Genomic DNA, 21,154 nt, shown 5'->3' on the forward strand with positions numbered 1-21,154 from the left:
TCGTCGTCCCGGGCGAATGGAAAAACACAAAAATCGCGAGTTTCGCCCTCGGGCTACCGCCCTCGGGTAGAACATTTCTAATTTAGTTCGCGGGTTCGATCTAAATTGGTTTATTATAAATCCGGTTTATTATAACTTGTATTATATTCTTATATTAAAATTAAATCATGGGCCGAACCCGACTCAGACTGCACAATAACTATGGTCATGGGCAAAACCCGACTCACAAGCATTCCTACACCCAACTCGCTAAGCTTGTACCACCCTGTATTGGTCATGGGCCGAACCCGACTCACAGATATACTAAATTCAATAAAATTCCAAGTAGCAGAGCCGAAGTTGTTCAGAGATTTTTCTGTGTGCCAAAGCCCTGTCTTCTCTTTCTAGATTTTGGACGGCAAACCGCCGCGCGTGTAGAGATGTGTGCGTGTGACGAAAAATGATGGATGAAAAACGCGAGGAGCGGGGTTTCAAGTCTTTCGTTGGTCACACACACATGCATCTACCGGCGGATTGCGCTACATCAAGTCTACCCATCTTTCTCGATCTACCATGATTTTTTCTGCTATCGCACTCATCCGGGAGTTAGGCATCCTCAGTTCGTCCAGAACTTTCGTTATAGAACTTTCCTACTTTCCTTTTTTACGTTTTGCGCAGTGTTGCTCCTTCTTCCATTGCGGAATGATTTATCCTAGCTAACTTGTTGAGGTAAGTTTCTTGATCTCATATGTGCTTCAATGTACTAATTCAACTAATGCTTATCGTCTTCAAAGTTACAGGTGCATGCGCCATTCATTAGCGCCAACCTGTTGGCATCATGAACAATCTTCAAAGTAAGTGACGGAAAGAAAATGTTTTCCAGTTTAAAAATATTAAGGTAAGTGTTGTTCTCATCATATACGCAAAACTATCCAAAATAATACATACTACATACATTAATTATTGGTTCATTTTTAATGACAGCGTTCAGCACAACTCAGCCCCAAACAACGCACTGGATTGCGCTATGAACTAGAGTTGGGTCATACGATTCATTTCACGACCCGACCCGGAGTCGGGTGCAAGCCAGTAGGAATCGATTCCGACCCATGGATGCAACGAGTTCGGGTCGGGTCGAGTCACGGTAGGTTCAGTTTGACCCGAGGGTGCAGCGAGTTCGGGTCGACCCGATATATCAGTAGGTGCGAGAAAGCATAAGCGACTCCGACCCGTTGGTGCAGCGAGTTCGGGTCGGGTCGGGCCACACCCAGCCAACAATTTCCGAAGGTGCCACGTGTAAACAAATTTTAATTTAAGCTTTCCTTAAGTTTTTACACTAGCAGCAGCTAAAGTAAAAACTTTCATCACGGCACAAACCGACGCACACATTCAAATGCTTGGATTGCTGGTCCTGCTTACGCATACATTTGTATTTATCCCTCCCCTTATATTTTCGGATTGCTGGTTGTAGTAGTGACGCTTTTTCTTTTTGCTTTATGCACACTTTCGCATGCTATTTATTGGTGTTACTCTTTCCACATGCGTTTTGGCACACTCACACTCTGTATACGGCAGGATGCTTCACCCCTTCCAAATGCTGCGGTTGCTTTCTGTTACCCTTCCTCTCGTTCTTCCTTCTACACTCTGCGCTAGGATATCCTCGACTGGTGCTGCGCGTGTTCAGCCGGCGTCTGTCTGGAAATGACGTCACGGACTGGTGCTGCGCATGTTTAGCCGTATCCTATGCGTCCTTGAAGTGCGCTCTTCTACGAAAGAGCTGTGATGATATCTGTTGATGAAAATTAACCAATAATTAAACCATGTGTTTTATTAAAAAACAATTAAACAACATTTTCCACATAGGATTATAGAAACGCTTACCTTAATATTTTAAAACCGAACACCGTCCTTCCGTCGGCAACCGTCGATTAACATCTGCGTGCACCTGTAACTTTTTAGACGACAAGCGTTAGTTGAATGTACCCATTGAAGCACACACGAGGATAAGAAACTTACCTTAGAAATTTACAAGGATAAATCATTCCATAATTGAAGAAGAAGGAACACGGCACAAAACGTAAACGAGCAAAGTACGGGGCACAAGAAATCACACATCACTCCAACACATCCTTCCACAGTGAAAGTTCTGGACAGACTGAGGATGCCGAAAGGCCGGGCTACATTGATCGTACTACGTGGTGTAATTTTTATATTCACTAGCGCATCTGGCGGCGACCAGCGCAAGCTAGATGTGGTTATAATTTAAGTACCAAAATTATTCATGCTCGGTGTCTCATAAATTTTCGACCAGGCTGTCTGTATGCCGTTTGACATGTTGATCAAAATCAATAAATTGCTACAGGTAAGGACGCCGAGTAATGCTGGGCCAAGGTGGATTAAAAATATCAGGTGGTGGATTAGCGCCTTTGGGGGGTCGCCATAGTTGAGGGACTTTACGTCATTTTAGAACCGTTAACCATTGGTTTCCGCACACAAAGCTTAGCAAATAGAACAGATTTCTTTGTTATTATGTGCATTTTTGTGTGTCTATTGGTTTTATCGAAAAAATGAGATATATCAACAAAAGGTTTGATGATTTGTTCATGCACGAAATTTAAAATCATGTGAGTATGAGTTCTAATCTCACGTAAATTGTCCATGCGGCTCGTAGATAATAAGGAATCAATGTGAAAATTGAAAAAATAATGGTTTTATTAATTTTTATCTCCAAAAATGTCGAAAACACAATGAATTATAGAATAAATTCACGGAATAAAACAAAATAACACACTCTAATCCATGTTTTAATGTTTAATAAGAACTCGAAAAGTCCAAAATATATTTTTAAAGAATATTTAATCGAAAAAATGGGGTAGATAAATTATATGAACAAATTTAATAAATGTGTAGACGTATCATAAATATGAACCTTGGTCAACCTCACCTCAAAATGTATGTATACCTTATCCTTAACTGTCAAAAGGATATGACAACGTCTGTCATTCGAAAACGGAATCACAAATAAACAGTCGGAAAAACCTTGCTCCGTAAAAAACTCGTTTGGAATAAAACCTTAGTTTACATCTCAGAAGTGGGATTAATCTACAAGTATGCCTACAACAGAAGAAATAAAATGGTCATTAGACGCAGCTGGTATTGAATACCCAGAGACGGCAAAGGCGACGCAACTACGACAATTGTTTGCAGACAACGTGAAGAAGACAACAAGTCAGGAAATGGCGGCTGATAAAACACGTGGAGATGGTGATGACATAACCTCAAATGACGAAGCCGCTGCTATAGCCTCACTCGAAATGAAAGTAAAACGCCTGGAGCTAGAAAAAAAACTTTTATCTTTAGAAGAAGAAATAGCTGAGCTTCAACCAACTCACCTTAAACCAATATCGATGAATACTATTCAATATATAGAAACAATAGTGCCAAAGTTCACCGGAGAAGGCGATGAAGATGTGTGTGCTTGGATTCGTTCCCTTGAGGACATTTTCGTTATGACAAACGTCCCAGAGCCTCAAAAACTGCCGCTTTTGCGTCGATCGTTAACGAGCACAGCTGTTTTATTGGCACAAACTACTAAATCAAAAAATTACGAGGAGTTGAAGGGCGAATTGCTAAAAGAATTTAACAACAAGCCTTCTAAAGAAGTCATCTATAAAAATCTTAGAGCACGCCATCTGAACGCTAACGAAACAACGCTTAGATATTTGTTAGACATGCAACACATTGCAGCGGCAGCTTCAATTCCGGAAAACGAACTGGTGCATATCATCATTGACGGTCTCGGTGACCCCATACATACTGCATCCATGCGATTCATGGCAAAATCGATCGAGACGCTGAAACCTCTATTGAAAGAGTATGAATATATACGAACACGTGTACAGACAACGGTCCAGAAATCGTCTGTTCAACAACCACGAGTCCAGATTGCGCGAGCTGAACCAAACCAGTCGACTCCCAGATGCCTTAATTGCCGGAAATATGGACATTCGGAAAACTTCTGCCGCATGCCGATTCGACTTCCGGGGTCCTGTTTCAAGTGCGGTCAGACTGATCATGTCTATCGAAATTGTCCTCAACGGGTTCAGCAGATTGCCGTTACTACAAATGGTCCTGAACATCTAGAAACAACGCCTGTGACGGAACCAGTTTTTACTCTTAACGCCAACCAAGAGGTAAGTGTTGCCTATAAGAGTCAAGATGTATGGAGCAAATCACTAAAATTAGTTTCTCTTTTGGATACTGGTAGCCCTAAAAGCTTCGTTAATGAAAACGTTCTCCCTAAATCTCTTGTTGGAGAACCTAGGACGTCCATGTTGCGAGGAATAGGAGGCCCAAATTTATTAACGTTAGGATTTGTGGAGATGCGAGTACAACTTGCCAAGACCACGATACGTCACACCTTTATCGTCCTTCCAAAAATATACATGGAATGGCCAATGATTCTTGGTAGAGATGCATTATCCAAGTTAAATATTCAACTCAATCAGATACAAAATACGTACACTATAAACACTTTATTGAACATGAATAATATGAAAAAGCTGCCTTTAATAAAAACGAATTTATATCAAAAGCTCCATTCACTTGACATTGTAAAGAGGTCGGTCGCACCGCGGGAGGGAGATTGCTCATTTTCTGCTTTAGCTCATGAGTCGATCGATGTGTTTACCGATACATTTTCTTCTTTGTGTATGATAGATGTTGTTGATCAAACAAATCCCATTGATATTGGTAAAAACCTTACAAAATACCAAAGTGAAGCTGTAATTGAATCGATAACAAAAAATTATTTAGAGTTTCCTACAAATGAAATCGTACCCTCAACTTATACTATGAAAATTAATCTCTTACATGACACTCCTATTTCTACCAAACCAAGACGGTTGTCATTTGCTGAAAGAGAAAAAGTAAAAGTAATAGTAAAGGACCTGCTAGAAAAAAATATCATACGCCCAAGTAACTCACCATATGCGTCTGCCTTAGTCCTGGTTCGAAAGAAAAATGGCGAAGTTAGAAAATGTGTTGATTACAGACCATTAAATAAAGTAACAGTTCGTGATAATTTTCCATTGCCTCTTATAGACACCTGCCTAGAACATTTGGGACATAAACAATACTTTACGTTACTAGACCTCAAAAGCGGATTTCATCAGTTAGTTATGGATGAAGAATCGATTAAATATACGGCGTTCGTTACACCTGATGGGCAGTACGAATATACCCGCAAGCCCTTCGGATTGAAAAATGCTCCGGCTGAGTTCCAACGCTTTATTAATTCGGTACTTAGAGAATTTATAGAACGAGGGGAATTGGTAGTGTATATAGACGACATTTTGATTGCTTCAAAAGATTTTGACCAACATCTTGAACTGATCGGACAAGTGTTAAACGCGATACGCAAAAATGGTTTGGAGTTACGACTGGACAAATGCAAATTTGCCCAAAGGGAATTAGAATACCTTGGTTACAATGCAAACTGTTTAGGAATACGTCCGAGTGAACATCATATTAAATCAATTAAAAACTACCCCTTTCCTCGTAGCAAGAAACAAGTTCAACAGTGCTTAGGCTTATTTTCATTTTTTCGGCGGTTCGTTCCATCTTTTTCAAGTATTGCAAAACCACTAACAAACTTATTAAAAGAAAAAGTACCATTTGAGTTTACTAATGAATGCATTCAATCATTCGAAACCTTACGAAATAAACTTATTCAATCACCTGTGCTGTCAATTTACGACCCTAGTAGAGAAACCGAACTACATTGCGATGCAAGTTCTACTGGTTTTGGATCGGTTTTACTACAAAAACAAGATGATGATAAGTTTCACCCAATTGCTTACTTTTCAAAAACAACATCGGACGATGAATCCAAATTACATAGTTATGAGCTGGAGACACTTTCAGTAATTTACGCACTCAAAAGATTTCACACTTACGTCCATGGCATTCCCATAAAAATAGTGACAGATTGTAACTCATTGGTCCAAACACTGCAAAACCGCAATTTATCAGCAAAAATCGCTCGTTGGTCATTATTCCTAGAAAATTATGACTATTCAATGCAACATAGGCCTGGATCATCTATGCCTCATGTAGATGCATTAAGTCGAATAGAACACGTAGCAGTGATAGATGATCTGGATATAGATTTCCAATTACGGATTGCACAAGCTCGTGATGTAAATATTCAAAAAATAAAAACTGAACTACAGTCTAGGTCAGTAAGTGATTTCACTCTTCGTGATGGAGTAGTATACAAACAGTCTTCACCAGGTCGATTTAAATTCTATGTACCATCAGAAATGATTAACAATGTAATTCGATATATTCACGAAAAAATAGGACATCTGGCAGTCGATAAATGCTATTTACAAATCAATAAGAATTATTATTTTCCACAAATGAAAACTAGAATTCACAATTACATTAAAAACTGTATGAAATGTGTAATATATTCCGCCCCCGTGAAAACTAATCATAAAAACTTATACACTATACCTAAAATTGCCAATCCCTTTGATACATTACATATCGATTTCATAGGTCCTCTTCCTTCAATAGATTCAAAGAAGAAACATTTGCTAGTAGTAATAGATAGTTTCACAAAGTTTACAAAGTTATACCCAACAATATCTACAAGCACCCGTGAAGTGTGCAATGCTCTTAAATTATACATGTCATATTACAGTCGCCCTAAGCGAATAATTAGCGATAGAGCAACATGTTTTACGTCCGATGATTTTTCAAATTTTGTATCATCTCGAGGAATTACACATATACTAAACGCAACAGGATCACCTCAGGCAAATGGGCAAGTAGAACGGGTCAACCGCGTCCTACGACCTATTTTAAGCAAACTTACGAATCCGACTAATCATGCTGATTGGACAGTTCAAATTCCATCGGTTGAATATGCGCTCAATAATACAATTCACGCATCTACTCACTTCTTTCCATCTGTACTTTTATTTGGAACAGAACAACGAGGACCGATTCTAGATGAACTGACAGAATACCTAAATGATCAAAATCAAGCTTCACCTAGGGATTTCAATACAATACGAACCATAGCATCGAATAATATTACCAAGCATCAAGGGATTAATGAACGACAACATGCTATCAAATCTAAACCAGCACCTGTGTTTACTGAAGGGGAATTTGTGGTCATACGCAATATAGATAACACCGTCAATTCAAACAAAAAATTTGTTGCTCGATACAAGGGCCCCTATGTTATACACAAAATACTTCCAAACGATCGGTACGTCGTCCGTGACATTGATGGGTGTCAAATGACTCAAATAGCTTATGACGGAATTTTGGAAGCTGATAAAATAAGACGATGGATAGTCCCTCTCCCTGGTGGCGATTGACTCTTTACAAACAATCTTGGGCAACACTAATAGCATAGGAATTGAGGGCAATTAATGAAGTCAGGAAAGGCCGAGCTGTAGACGTATCATAAATATGAACCTTGGTCAACCTCACCTCAAAATGTATGTATACCTTATCCTTAACTGTCAAAAGGATATGACAACGTCTGTCATTCGAAAACGGAATCACAAATAAACAGTCGGAAAAACCTTGCTCCGTAAAAAACTCGTTTGGAATAAAACCTTAGTTTACAAATGTAAACAAAGTTTGAATCCTGGGGACCTTACGTCAAGTGACGAATTGTCAAAATGCACTAGAGTCCACCACCTGATATTTTTTAATCCACCTTGTGCTGGGCACATCGTCATTTGACAGTTGGGTGCCTACGCTTCATACAAAGCGCACGACAACATTCCTTCCCATCTGCCAAACTCCATCCATCATGGCTTCCACAGCCAAATCTTTCACATATAATTGTAGTCTATTTTATCATCTTGATCGCAGCAGTGTGCATTGTTTATCGTTCGAATCGTTTGCCGGCAGGTGTTTAGTAGAAGTGAAAATTTAGGTGGTTCTCGATTTTTTGGAAAAATGAGCGAGCCAGAGCTTGAAAACGACAACAACGAAGTCCGGGGTTGTTTCCGATCTCGTTCCCGTAGTCCGCAGGCACGTCGTTTGTGGGTTCAGGACTTATACCTGAACCGAAACGAAACCGGCAACCGGCTACTGACCGACATCACGACATCGGGTATATACGAGACGATGAACCGATTTTTAAGGATGAAGAAGGAAGATTTCTTCCATTTACTGTCCCTTGTTGGTCCAAAAATTGCGAAAATGGACACAGATTTCCGCAAAGCAATCACGGAACAAGAAAGGCTGCTGATAACATTGCGGTGTCTGGCGACTGGAGAAACATTTACCAGCCTCCAATACGTGTTCCGGGTAAGTAATATTATTTTTGCTTTTTGCTTTTTGCTAAGTACACTTTTATCAATCAACATATAATTTTAGGTGTCGAGGCATTCTATCAGCAGAATAGTTAAAGAAACGTGCGCATGTCTTATCGAGGCTTTGCGGGATTATGTCAAGGTAAGTTGCGGGTGTAACCAGCCTCGCTTCAGTGTTTATGTGTTTAAAACGTTCAGCCCGGTGGCAGGCACCAGGTCCTGCCAGTAAACTTTCGCGTTTGCCGGGACCAACCATTGCTCTGGGAACTCTTTGGCTAGAGAAACAGAATACATTGCGAACAGCTGTACTCTAATCGCATGAATACAACGGTGTGAAGGTAAAAAAATGATTTTCTAAATATTATTGCGTTTGATAAAGACATCAACCCACACACAACAGTATTGATGAAGAGAGTAGAGTTGAAATTATAGCAAAAAACCTCATTTTTTCTACATGCATCTTTGGATCAAAATTCACTGCTTGGGTAGTAGATGCCGGTGGATAGTTCATGAAAAACAGAGCCGGAACGAACGTGTGGAATGTGCTGCACTACATTTTCCTCTTGAACGTCCTCGTATGAAAAGAGTCAGCCGGAATCGATTCCGATCCGTGGGTGCAGCGGGTGCGCTAGGTCGGAGTTGGAATCAAATCCGACCCGCGGGTGTAACGAGTTCGGGTCGACCCGAAAGATCATTAGGTGCGAGAAAGCATAAGCGAATCCGACCCGTTGGTGCAGCGAGTTGGGGTCGGGTCGGGCCACCGTAGGTTCAATACCCGACCCGAACTCGCTGCACGAACGGGTCTGAGTCGCTTATGCTTTCTCGCACCTACTGATCTTCCGGGTCCACCCGAACTCGTTGCAACCGAACCTACCGTGGCCCGACCCGACCCGAACTCGCAGCACCAACGGGTCGGAGTCGTTTATGCTTTCTCGCACCTACCGGAGTATTTGCACCCACTGAAACTACTTATACCTTTTGGGTTGACCCGAACGACTCCGGGCGCTTTCGGATGGCTCCGACCCGATAGGTTCGGGTCGACCCGCTCATTACTAAAAGGTTCATGTAATATGAAAACGTAAACTTTTTTTTTCCTCGAACGTAGCTCTTTAATCAAGTAACTAATGTGATATACAAAACTCAAAAAGTATTCAAAGTTCTGTTTTTAAAGATTTGTTTAACGATTCTAATAACTCCCGCTGAATATTCATAATGCGTCTCCTTTTTGGAGACGGAATAAGCCGAAGCTCATCGGCCACGTACCGGCCGAAATCGTCCGGATCTGCGGTTTCCGGTGCGCCTGTTGCGCCCGAAACCGGTTGTTGCAGCCCGTTGTTGAGGGCCCCACTCACACCGTTTCCCTCGCGGATCGTGCCAGGAGTGACGGATAAGGCAGAAGGGTAGGAAGAAGGAGTGGGAGAGAATGGCCGGGGTCGAAGGCAACCGCGGCATCCCAATCGATGTCGCCCAACGATTGTGGAACCGCGTAGGCTGCCTCCACGACGGAACGGGGAGTGAGGCCCTCATCGTCGTAGCCAAGCTGAAAAAAAAAGAAAATGAACATTAAAATCATAATTTATGTTTCTCATAAGCTCTAAAATATACAGTAACTAAAACATGCATTAAAATCATTCCTCTATTTTATTTTCTTTTAGCTACCCTCTACCGAAGAAAAATGGCTTGCAATCTCAAGACGATTTGAGCAGCGATGGAGATTTCCTCACGCAATAGGTGCAATCGATGGGAAGCACGTTGAAATTAACTAAATTTTTTTAGTATTGTATTAATGGTTGTGGTCGATGCTGATTAGAACTTTTTATGGGCAGATGCTGGTGGTAAGGGAGGAATATCGGACGGTGGAATATTTAAAAACACACGGCTGTATCACAAGCTAGAAAACGACCAACTAAACATTCCACCAGCAACGCCATTGCAGGTCCCGTACCAAACCCCAGTCCCATACTTTATTCTCGGTGACAAGGCATTTGCCTTTACCAATTACTGCTTAAGACCGTACAGCGGGGTGCATTCTCCTGATTCAATGGAGCGTACATTCAACAAAATGCACTCTACTTGTCGTATGCCAGTTGAAAATTCGCTTGGAATATTAGCGAATCGATGGAGAGTGCTCAAAGGCATACAACTGCAGCCGGATGTTGCCAAAAACATTGTTTTGACAACAGTTTACTTGCACAATTTTTTGCGCAAGCATGCTTCGCGGGACACATACACCCCCTCGTCTGCATTTGATAGGGTTGTTCGCGGGCGACGAGTCGATGGAGATTGGAGAAGTGAAGGGGGCTTGACCGATCTCCAAAACATTGCTTCCCGACCTTCAGAAAATCTTGCTGACATAAGGAACCACATTGCAAACCATTTAAAACATAATCGTTCTACGTAAATCCAGCCAACCAATACCATGGATATTAAATTAATAATAAATTATGAGATCGCAAACACAACTACACCGACTATGCTGTACATTACTACCAGCATGGTTATTTATAATATACATATAAGTACGCGAGTGCAACAACTATGGATATTTTTAAGCATTACTCGCCTGCTCTATTAGCGTCTGGATAACCTGCTGGCTGGCTTACTAGCTCACTCACCGAATAAACGTGGCCACATGCCTGTTGTGTTTGGTTGCTGCTGGTGGATCGAGTGGACGAACGTGGCGATAATCATACGCACGTAACTATGTACAGTAAAATCTTTCTAAAATCAATTCTCTTCAAGATTGATCATGGAGAAACTTAACTATAGCTACGTACACGATAGCGACTCGCCCAAACACATTATCGGACGAATTGGCCATCGACCCGCTGAAATAGCGGAGTATCACGGACGATCGTAACAAGCAGGGTACGCTCATCTATCAACTACGCACCTGCTTCCAGCGCAACGATCGATTGCCAATTGTTATTGCCGATTGCAATTGCACAACGAGCGAAGAAAGAATCCATCGTCATGTCAGCACTATGATTCCGGACGGCTATACATATTGGTCTCGTGCTGTAGACGTGGTGCGCTGGTCGGCATTTCCTGCTTGTCGTGATCGTCCGTATATGTGTACAATCATAGGAACACTTCGTGTGTGAAATGATTCATTTGTATTAAAACTTTGACGAACGAAGCACATACTACTGTTGTAATGTGATCGAACGTACGCGGGGCCGTCGTGCACCGTTTTTGCGGGGAGTCAGTCTTTATTGACATGAGCTGAGGTGGAACAAACTATTCGAAGCGGACTGATTTGATCGTCCAGGCGATCATGGAAACCCGGAAGGAGTTTCCCTTACTGGAAATGTTGGAGTTTAGAAGCCTTACCTTGGGTAGGGGGACATAACTAAACTCTTGAAATAAGTTGGTACACGAAGTTTTTAGGAAGCGTAACGTCCTATCTTGGCAGTCCGAACGAATCTGACTTGCCACGGTCGGAATTGGTTTTATTTATACTCAATGGGTTTCGAAATATTGGTTTTGGAATGTGTTTTTGTCCTAATTAAAGGTTATTGATATGAGGTGCAATTTATTCATTCTATCGGAGTGAGGTGTCTGTCAATTTATGCTTATGCTGCGCTTTCAGTGTTTTTACAAAGGTTCCGGAAAGTTTCAACTGTTCTAGCCAAATAACGAGTGCGTTCGTTGATCATTGCCTACGCTGCGCTTTTAGCAATAAGTTGCTATGCGTTCTCTGTTTGTCCACTTTGCTGCAGTAACGCTTGAATTGCTTATGTTGCGCGTTTCGGAGTTTTCGATAAATGTCTCAATGGTTTTTTCTATGGATGGTATGGTCTAGGTATGTTGCTATGGTGTGGATTGATTTGCTGATGTAATATAATGAATGTGTTGCAATAGTGTGATTTGGCTTTCCGAAGTGTGTTACAATGTGTCTATAGCTGATAGTGTGTATTATAATAAGTTCTGTATAGCAGATATGCTACACCTCCTCCCTTTAGGAGAATAACGTAAATAATAAAATGATTGAAGTTATTCTTTTGATTTAATTAACCTGTTTTTGTGTACTGTTGACGATTTGTTGGTGGTTTTGTGTATTATGGTGCAGTTTGGTTCTTGTATATTTGTTACTGTAAATGGTCCAATATAAACGGGATCCAATTTCTTCCTATTTTCATTTGTTAAGTAAACTATGTCGCCTATCTCAAGTTTTAAGGAGTTAGTATTTTTATTTAGTATATTTTGCCTATTTTCTTTAGAGCTCACAAGGTTTTTCTGTGCTATTTCGTGTGATTTCTGTAATTTAAATTTCATTTCATTATAATATTGTTCAACATTATATACTGGCTCTATTTTGTTTTGGTAAATTTCTTGAGGTAGATTTGCTTTTCTGCCAAAAATTAATTCGTAAGGCGTATAACCTGTGTCTGTGTGTTCTGTGGTGTTATAAACAAATTCGTAAAATTTAATCCAGTCATCCCAGTCATCAAAACTACTGTGGGTATTGGTTTTGGTCGTCGTCTAAAAAACGATCCCCTTCCTCTTCTTCTTTCTTGTCGGGTGTGTTGGTTTGAATTTGTGTATGCATAACCCTGCTGTGTGCCGCTTTGAATGCATTTGCGTTTCTGTTTGTACCGTTGGTCTGGGGGCCATATCGGGGTTTCGCTTGTGTCGAACGATTTGCGTTCGGTGTAAAGTTTGTGGTGCGACTATTCTGTTCATGTGGCGGGTTTTTTCTTTCATAACTTTTCACTGTATCCAGCATGTCGGTGATACTTGAAAACTCTTTTATGTCTAAAATTAGTTGGCTGTCTCTACTGATACCTGCTTCTTTTAGTTTTATTATGACGTTTTGCTGTGTTAGTGTCTTTGCTATGTCGGGTGTCATGTTTTCCTGAATATATGCTGTTTGCAGTTGATCAGCCAATTCGTTGAGGCTATTTGCAAAAGTGTTAAAATTTTCAAATTTACCTTTTCTTCTGTCGCATAATTGTTTGTAAATTTTGGCGACTGAGATGGTATTCGTATACCTTCCTTTGATGGTAACAATTATCTCATCGAAGGATTTAGGCAGTTCTTTAAACAATTCCCTAGGTTCTTTTCCTAGTTTTGTGAGTAGGAGGTTGATTGCTATAAGGGAATTTGATGAACTGATCATACTTTTTACTGTATTGACTGTATCGATGAATTTAGTCAATTCGGATGCTTTACCCTCAAACGGTTGCATGCCCGTGAGTACGGAGAACCCTACGCTATTAAGATCGAAAGCCATTTTAGATTTTTTATGGAGTTGTAGAAAGGCTGATATGGTCTGTGCTAAGAGTTTGAACGATAACTTATTGGTTGTCAATAATGTTAAGTTGGTATTTTTGTCTTCTAAGCTATTTGTTGAGCAATCAGATGTCTTGTTATGTGAGTCGTCGTTGGTTTTTGATGTGCTCATAGCAATGATATTATGAATTAGTGCGTTAGAAATTTTACTAAATTCTAACAGTTTGTTAAAGGTGTATTTGAATTTATTTTTTTCTATCTCTTTTTGAATCTCTTTAAATGTTTCCTCGGCTTGTATTCTGAGTTGTGTTTTCGTACAAGTCCTTTGATTGGGGTCCTGTATTTTTTTAAAGATATGTTTCAAAATTTCAATTCTATCGCTTATAGTAATCATTCCTGTTTTGAATTGTTTTCATGTAATCTTTTTATAGAACTCATTTCCTAGCTTGAAAACTTTGATTTGATTTGATTTGATTATGTTCTAAAGTTTCAATACCTTAATGGGATATGCTGCGTGCATTTTGTTGCTACTGATGATGATGCTACGCTGAATCTATACCGGTGCTGGGTGTTTAATCGGTATTTGGTGCATACTCGATATTCTACGATGACGTCGTCGATCAGTCGTCGCTCGATGTCTTGTCGGGACACTTGTCTATTCTTGCCTGCCAATCCAGATTGGGCAGTGGGCTCGTCTTGTATTTTCGTCTTCCACGTTGGGAAGGGTGTTTCATTCAATCGCTGCTTGTGAACCGTAGTTTCGCTATGCACTTTATTGTCCCATATCAATTGCTCCACGAATCGTATAGATTACCAAAATGAGTTACATTATATAGGCAGTTGTATGTTATTGATTGCATCACGTTTTGCTAGAGTTTTCAATATTTTGAAAATGGTTTTAATTACTTTTTGCATGAGTATGATAGCAAGAAGTATCAGCACAATGTTCAGTTTTAATTCATGGGTTTCATGCTGCTCTGAATGAACATTTTGTGTTTGAATAATGGTAAGATCATTATCACCATCAACATTAGCTTTAGGGTTTGATGCGTCGTTACCCATTTTAAGGTTACTCTACTTGGTAAATCGATCGCATAAGCGTTACGTTTTTACACATTGGGGTAGGTTCTCACAACACTGTGATGTTCATCAATTTGACATTCCTTTTGCACTACATTGCACTAAATATTGTTTTTTTTTCTGCACTGCACTTGCTTCTGGCTGTTCTTTCACCGTTATTATTTATAACATATGGGCCACTTGTGCCAGCAGCGTTGTTGAATGTTTCGTTAAAAAAAAATGCACATTTGACACTTTTTTTTTTCTCACGTCCCGTCGAATGCCGGTTATGGTCACAATACTTTTGGTTTGTCACACGACACTTACGTTTTACGTTACCGTTGTACTTATCACATTTTACTTGTAAATAATTTGCTTATACTTCTGCCTGTCGATTGCAGATTAAGGTCACGGTCGCCATGTAATGTGATCGAACGTACGCGGGGCCGTCGTGCACCGTTTTTGCGGGGAGTCAGTCTTTATTGACATGAGCTGAGGTGGAACAAACTATTCGAAGCGGACTGATTTGATCGTCCAGGCGATCATGGAAACCCGGAAGGAGTTTCCCTTACTGGAAATGTTGGAGTTTAGAAGCCTTACCTTGGGTAGGGGGACATAACTAAACTCTTGAAATAAGTTGGTACACGAAGTTTTTAGGAAGCGTAACGTCCTATCTTGGCAGTCCGAACGAATCTGACTTGCCACGGTCGGAATTGGTTTTATTTATACTCAATGGGTTTCGAAATATTGGTTTTGGAATGTGTTTTTGTCCTAATTAAAGGTTATTGATATGAGGTGCAATTTATTCATTCTATCGGAGTGAGGTGTCTGTCAATTTATGCTTATGCTGCGCTTTCAGTGTTTTTACAAAGGTTCTGGAAAGTTTCAACTGTTCTAGCCAAATAACGAGTGCGTTCGTCGATCATTGCCTACGCTGCGCTTTTAGCAATAAGTTGCTATGCGTTCTCTGTTTGTCCACTTTGCTGCAGTAACGCTTGAATTGCTTATGTTGCGCGTTTCGGAGTTTTCGATAAATGTCTCAATGGTTTTTTCTATGGATGGTATGGTCTAGGTATGTTGCTATGGTGTGGATTGATTTGCTGATGTAATATAATGAATGTGTTGCAATAGTGTGATTTGGCTTTCCGAAGTGTGTTACAATGTGTCTATAGCTGATAGTGTGTATTATAATAAGTTCTGTATAGCAGATATGCTACACTGTGGTGTTATGGGGAAAACCACCATGATATACTTTGTTCGTCAAAATGTTAATTATATAAGTGCAAAAGAGAGCTTTTTTATGTATATAACAAACGATATAAGTCGCATTAAGTTAGTTAAATAGAATGTGAGTAAGGTCAATTAGTTCGTCGGAGAACATTTATCAATCATGGATACCCAAATGTATTGATGTATTGATTTATGTAAAATTGATTTGAAAGCTGACATTAGCTTCCACGCAAAAGATTAAACAAACTAGTTGACCCACACCACTAGTTATTTAAAATAAGTATAAACATACTCACCGTGTCTACATGCACCGCATCTTGGGTGGCCTCGTCTACAAAAGACATCGCATGGTAGGCGAACCACCGTGGCCGGAACACGTCGTCATTGCCTAAAATAAAACAATAATCAATTGGGATGAGAAATAATAAATTAACTGTATCTATATTTTTCTACATGTACCTGCACCGGTTTGCGTCGTCTTCTTAACCTTGGCCTTGTTGGTCCGATAAATGCCAAGGAGTCGGGACCACAGATGTTTCGCATCTTGTGGCGAAACCTCCTCCTTGGCCGCTATCGCAGCCCACGCGTCGCCCTTCAAAACTACAATTTTGTAGTTTTTATTTTTTTTTCTCCCACAAAACACGGTGCTTTTGTACCTCGGCAATGAAGCGGAGGCTTTTTTCATGATCCTGGAATGAAAAAGAAAATTCAGTGAAATACTTCCCTTTTTTAATTTAAATTAAAACAACAGAAAGGTCGATAATCGCGTGATAATTCGGTCATGCTAACCGTCACACCGGAACCACAGTGATAATACCCAAGTGCCACAAATCCACTAAACGACCACTAAACGGCTTCTAAACGACTCAAGTTCTCTACCTAAACGGAATATAGAAAGACTTCGTTTAGCAGACGGCAAACGACTCATGCATTCTAAAAATAGCAAAAAAGCTGGTGGCGCTCTCTGTTGGTGGGATACCCCAACCAGTGGAGCTTCATCGCTTGGAGGAAAGCTTTCTCATTTCCTCTGTACTATACAACGGTTTCGCATTGAAGTTATGCATCGCTAGAACCAGAACGGCGATACGATTGTTTAAATACTAAACTCCAACGGAAACCACCAGCACTGAAGCCAGTGAGATTTAAGTAATGGTCGTTGGTGTTGATACCCACGTATTTGACCACACGACCATTCATGTATATTTTTGCTCAGAAAGTTAGAAGGCTATATAGGTCATGATAAGATGAAGCTTGTCGAAACACATTGCAAGAAAAGGATAGCAATATAATGATTAGTTTTAATACGCCATCTATTGATCAAACCAATGAAGCTGTGGAGCTTTCATTTTTTTTCTATGGATATTCAATTTTCCAGTCGTTTAAGCTTAATCTGTGGCGCTTGGGTAATAACCCGTGCTATTTTTATATTAAATGTATACAAATAGACCGGTAAATTTTGCTTACAATTTGATAAAAAAAACGTTCTACCAAGCAAAACGACAAAGCCGTTCCTCATGAATAAAAAAACACACTCTATGCTAAAAACCGCTATAATACCAAAACGAACAACCAGTTTCACACACTCTGCAATGCAGCTTAAATGATGAAATAGATGGACAAACCCTACACCAAATTGTTGAAGCACTTGTGAAACCTACAAACACTACATTTTTCAATAAAATGTTCAGCACAATTGCAGCCCCGAGCCGAGACACACACAAACAAACACACACACACACACACACACACACACACACACACACACACACACACACACACACACACACACACACACACACACACACACACACACACACACACACACACACACACACACACACACACACACACACACACACACACACACACACACACACACACACACACACACACACACACACACACACACACACACACACACACACACACACACACACACACACACACACACACACACACACACAATTTTCGTTAAAAACAGTTGTACTTACTATTTTTCCATTGCGTCGACTGCTTCCTGCTTGTTCCATGGCTAGAAATACAATAAGTATGTTAAATTACCACATATTTTCAAAAAAACATACACAACAAAATATCGAACATACTCACCGAGCTGTTTGTTTACTGGTTTGTGATCAAAATTATAGGCTCCTCGACCCAAAACGCTTTTTAACTGATAAATTATACCAGCCTCTAGCTTCGACCCGCCGCCGCTAGATGGCGTACGCGTTCACAAATATTACACTCAGGAGTACGATCAATGTAGCCCGGCCTTAACACATGGGAGATCGAGAGAGATGGGTAGTTTCGGTTCAGCGGAATACGCATGCAGATGCATGCGTGTGTGTCACTCGAAGGATATCGGTCTCCCCTTCTCCCGTTTCTCGTTCATAGGCCACACGATCGGCGTTGTGCCGTCCAAAATCTAGAGAAAGAAGACATGCTCTCTCGCTTTGGCACACTGGAAAGTTTTCCAATAGCTTCGGTTTTGCTGGTCGGGTTAATGGTGAAAATAGAATCGTATGCAATCGGCTCTGCATGCCCGTGGACGCCGTCTGTACAAAGACACTTGGAGCTATTACGTCGGCCTCCTGTTATCGGAAACAGAAATCACCACTGCAGGGCTCCAGCCAGGAGATGTTGTTGCAACCAAGGTGTACTACCGAAATTCATGGAAATGGATCTCCGCTAAGGAGCTACGAACGCTGAGAACGGTGATGTATGAGTTAACCAGCCGAGACGGTCGAATGCTGCGGAGACATATTGTTATGTTCCTTTCTTTCTTCGGTTATTACTACTCAGGGAGGTACACGCGTTTGTAACATAAAACGAACATATAACTTGTATTAACATAAAAATACGTTATTCTAACGTAAAACGAAGACTGTTTCCCGCCGTTCCCTTTCCGTGTGCTATCCTTAATTGCCAGTTGCCAAGTGCCGGCGTGTTCGCCGGTCGACCCCGTTGACCGCGCAAACGATGACCCGGATGGATTGCACGCACACATCAACCGATGATCACTCACGCGCCAACGGTGAGTTACTAGTAGCAATCCATCCGGTCCAGGTTAGCTCACAACATCTCCCCCTGTTAAATAAAGACGATACCCTTCGAACCGACGCGGGAGCCTTCTATCTCTAGAAAATCGGCGTGGCGATCGTATCGGCTGCTGACGTCTTTGGACTGCCAAAGGGACTGGACTCAGGGACGGCTGTGCAGGGGATGTGTTGCTTTGCTGCTCCGTTGGTGTAACAACCGTTTCCACTGTTGCTCTGCCCATTAAAATGTCTAGCGGTAAATGACTTGGCTCTTTAGAATGATTGTTTGATTCACGCCTCCGTAGCTGGTTTACGTGTCGACGATGTACCCGAAAATCATCCGTCTCCACTTCGTACACTACGCTGCCCAGCTCCCGTTTTACTCGTGCACTTTACTCGACCTCTTGAAAGTGTCAACGAAGCGCTCGGCCTGCCCGTTTGACTGGGGATGAAATGGCGCCGTTGTGATGTGCTGAATACCACGACTGCTGCAATACGCTGAAAATTCAGCACTGACGAATTGCGGCCCATTATCGCTGACCAGTGTTTCTGGGTATCCGAATCTCGCGAAAATGCTTCTTAATACTGCGATGGTTGCTCTGGTTGTTGTTGTTCGCATTTTTTCCACTTTTGGCCACTTCGTATGCGCATCTACCGCTATCAAAAAGTATTCACCTTCGATCGGCCCGGTGAAATCGATGTGAATGCGCTGCCACGGCTTGATTGTCCTCAGCCAAGACATCGGTATCTCGCGTGGCGAGGACTTTCACGCTATCGCGCAAGCATGGCATGTTTTAACATAGTCTACTACATCTCCGTCTATTGACGGCCAATAGACATAACTCCGAGCTATGGACTTCATCCTCTGGATTCCTGGGTGCCCTTCATGCAGCTGTTTTAGGCACCGCTGCTGAAGTTTGGTTGGGATTACCACCCTTTCCCCGAACAGAATGCAACCTCGGACCGTGGTGAGGGCCTCGCCTCTGTGGTAGAAGCAAGCCAATTCTGTAGCGTAGGTGATGTTTTGGGGCCACCCATTCATGATGTACTTGTATACTTGTCGCAGCACCGGATCGGATGCCGTGGCCTTCGCAACGTCACTAAAATTGAGTGGAAATATATTAATTGAATGTAGTGCTACGTATCTTACGTCATATTCCAACTCAGCGCTTGCGATGATGTATTCTGGATCCGGTTTTGCGTGCTCATTAATCAGTCTCGAAAGCACGTCCGCATTGCCACACTTCTCGGTCTGTACATACTCGATGCTGAAATCATACATTTGCAACTGCAATGCAAATCGCTGCAATCTGTTGGCTGTGTACATCGGAATACCTTTGCTAGACCCAAAAATCCAAAGCAAAGGTCGATGGTCGGTCTGTAGTCGAAAATGGCGCCCAAACAGCATCTTGTGAAATTTCTTCACAGCAAAGATAATGGCCAATCCTTCGCGGTCGATCTGGCTTTAGTTGGCTTCAGCCTTCGTGAGGGCTTTCGATGCATGCTGCACGACTTTCAGGGAGCCATCCATAAAACGATGGCTAATCGTCGCGCCTAGACCTATCGACGAATCATCTGCAGACACAACTATTTCCGCATTTGGGTCGTAATGCGTGAGCAGCAAATCAGACGATAACAGCTCTTTAAACCTTTTGAAAGATTGTTCACAATTGTGCGTCCATACAAAATTTCTGTCGTTCTTCAGCAGTTCATCCAGCGGGTATCGGAGCTCTCGCATCTTCGGTAGGAATTTACCATAATAGTTCACGGCTCCTAAAAAGGACCGAACTCCGCTCACGTTTGTTGGTGCTGGCATTTTGCGTCTAACGTCGATCTTCGCTGGGTTTGGCCTAAGACCCTGTCTATCGATCACAAAGCTTAGGTACTCAATCTGCACCATTTTGAATGAGCATTTTTCCGCACGGATTGTAAATCCGTAGTCCTTTATGCGACGGAAAAGATTGAGGAGGTTCTCATCATGCTCGCGTTCTGTTCTTCCACCAACAACTACATCATCCATGTAGCCAGAAGTACATTTCAATCCAGTGAGCATTGCATCGATTAGTCGTTGAAACGCGGCTGGGGCGATCTTTATGCCTGGCGGTAAACGATTATAGTGATACAATCTGCGATGCGTGTTAATAGTTAGAAGAGGACGACATTGCTCGTTTATCTCGACTTGCAGAAATGCATCGGACAAATCTATCTTACTGAAAAAATTGCATTGTGCCAATCTTGCAAATATCTGGCAGTGGGAGTGGATAC

General features: G+C 41.4%; 3 protein-coding genes across 3 annotated transcripts; 2 read left to right on the forward strand and 1 right to left on the reverse strand.

Annotated features, from left to right (window-relative positions):
* The first annotated feature begins 3,013 nt into the window (after window positions 1-3,013).
* LOC125906731 (uncharacterized) lies at window positions 3,014-4,572 on the forward strand. The gene is made up of 2 exons (XM_049606979.1): window positions 3,014-4,172; window positions 4,247-4,572. The coding sequence occupies exons 1-2, from the start codon at window positions 3,090-3,092 to the stop codon at window positions 4,250-4,252; spliced, it is 1,089 nt and encodes a 362-aa protein (XP_049462936.1). The 5' UTR covers window positions 3,014-3,089; the 3' UTR covers window positions 4,253-4,572.
* Window positions 4,573-7,636: 3,064 nt separating this feature from the next.
* LOC120958789 (uncharacterized) lies at window positions 7,637-10,093 on the forward strand. Its single transcript, XM_040381797.2, has 3 exons — window positions 7,637-8,322; window positions 8,392-8,469; window positions 9,983-10,093. The coding sequence occupies exons 1-3, from the start codon at window positions 7,969-7,971 to the stop codon at window positions 10,091-10,093; spliced, it is 543 nt and encodes a 180-aa protein (XP_040237731.2). The 5' UTR covers window positions 7,637-7,968.
* Window positions 10,094-14,839: 4,746 nt separating this feature from the next.
* LOC125906752 (uncharacterized) lies at window positions 14,840-16,661 on the reverse strand. The gene is made up of 2 exons (XM_049607147.1): window positions 16,311-16,661; window positions 14,840-16,239 (listed from the first exon to the last, which is right to left on the reverse strand). The coding sequence occupies exons 1-2, from the start codon at window positions 16,534-16,536 to the stop codon at window positions 16,115-16,117; spliced, it is 351 nt and encodes a 116-aa protein (XP_049463104.1). The 5' UTR covers window positions 16,537-16,661; the 3' UTR covers window positions 14,840-16,114.
* Window positions 16,662-21,154: the final 4,493 nt, after the last annotated feature.

This window comes from Anopheles coluzzii, chromosome X (genome assembly GCF_943734685.1).
Source record: "Anopheles coluzzii chromosome X, AcolN3, whole genome shotgun sequence".
NCBI lineage: Eukaryota > Metazoa > Arthropoda > Insecta > Diptera > Culicidae > Anopheles > Anopheles coluzzii.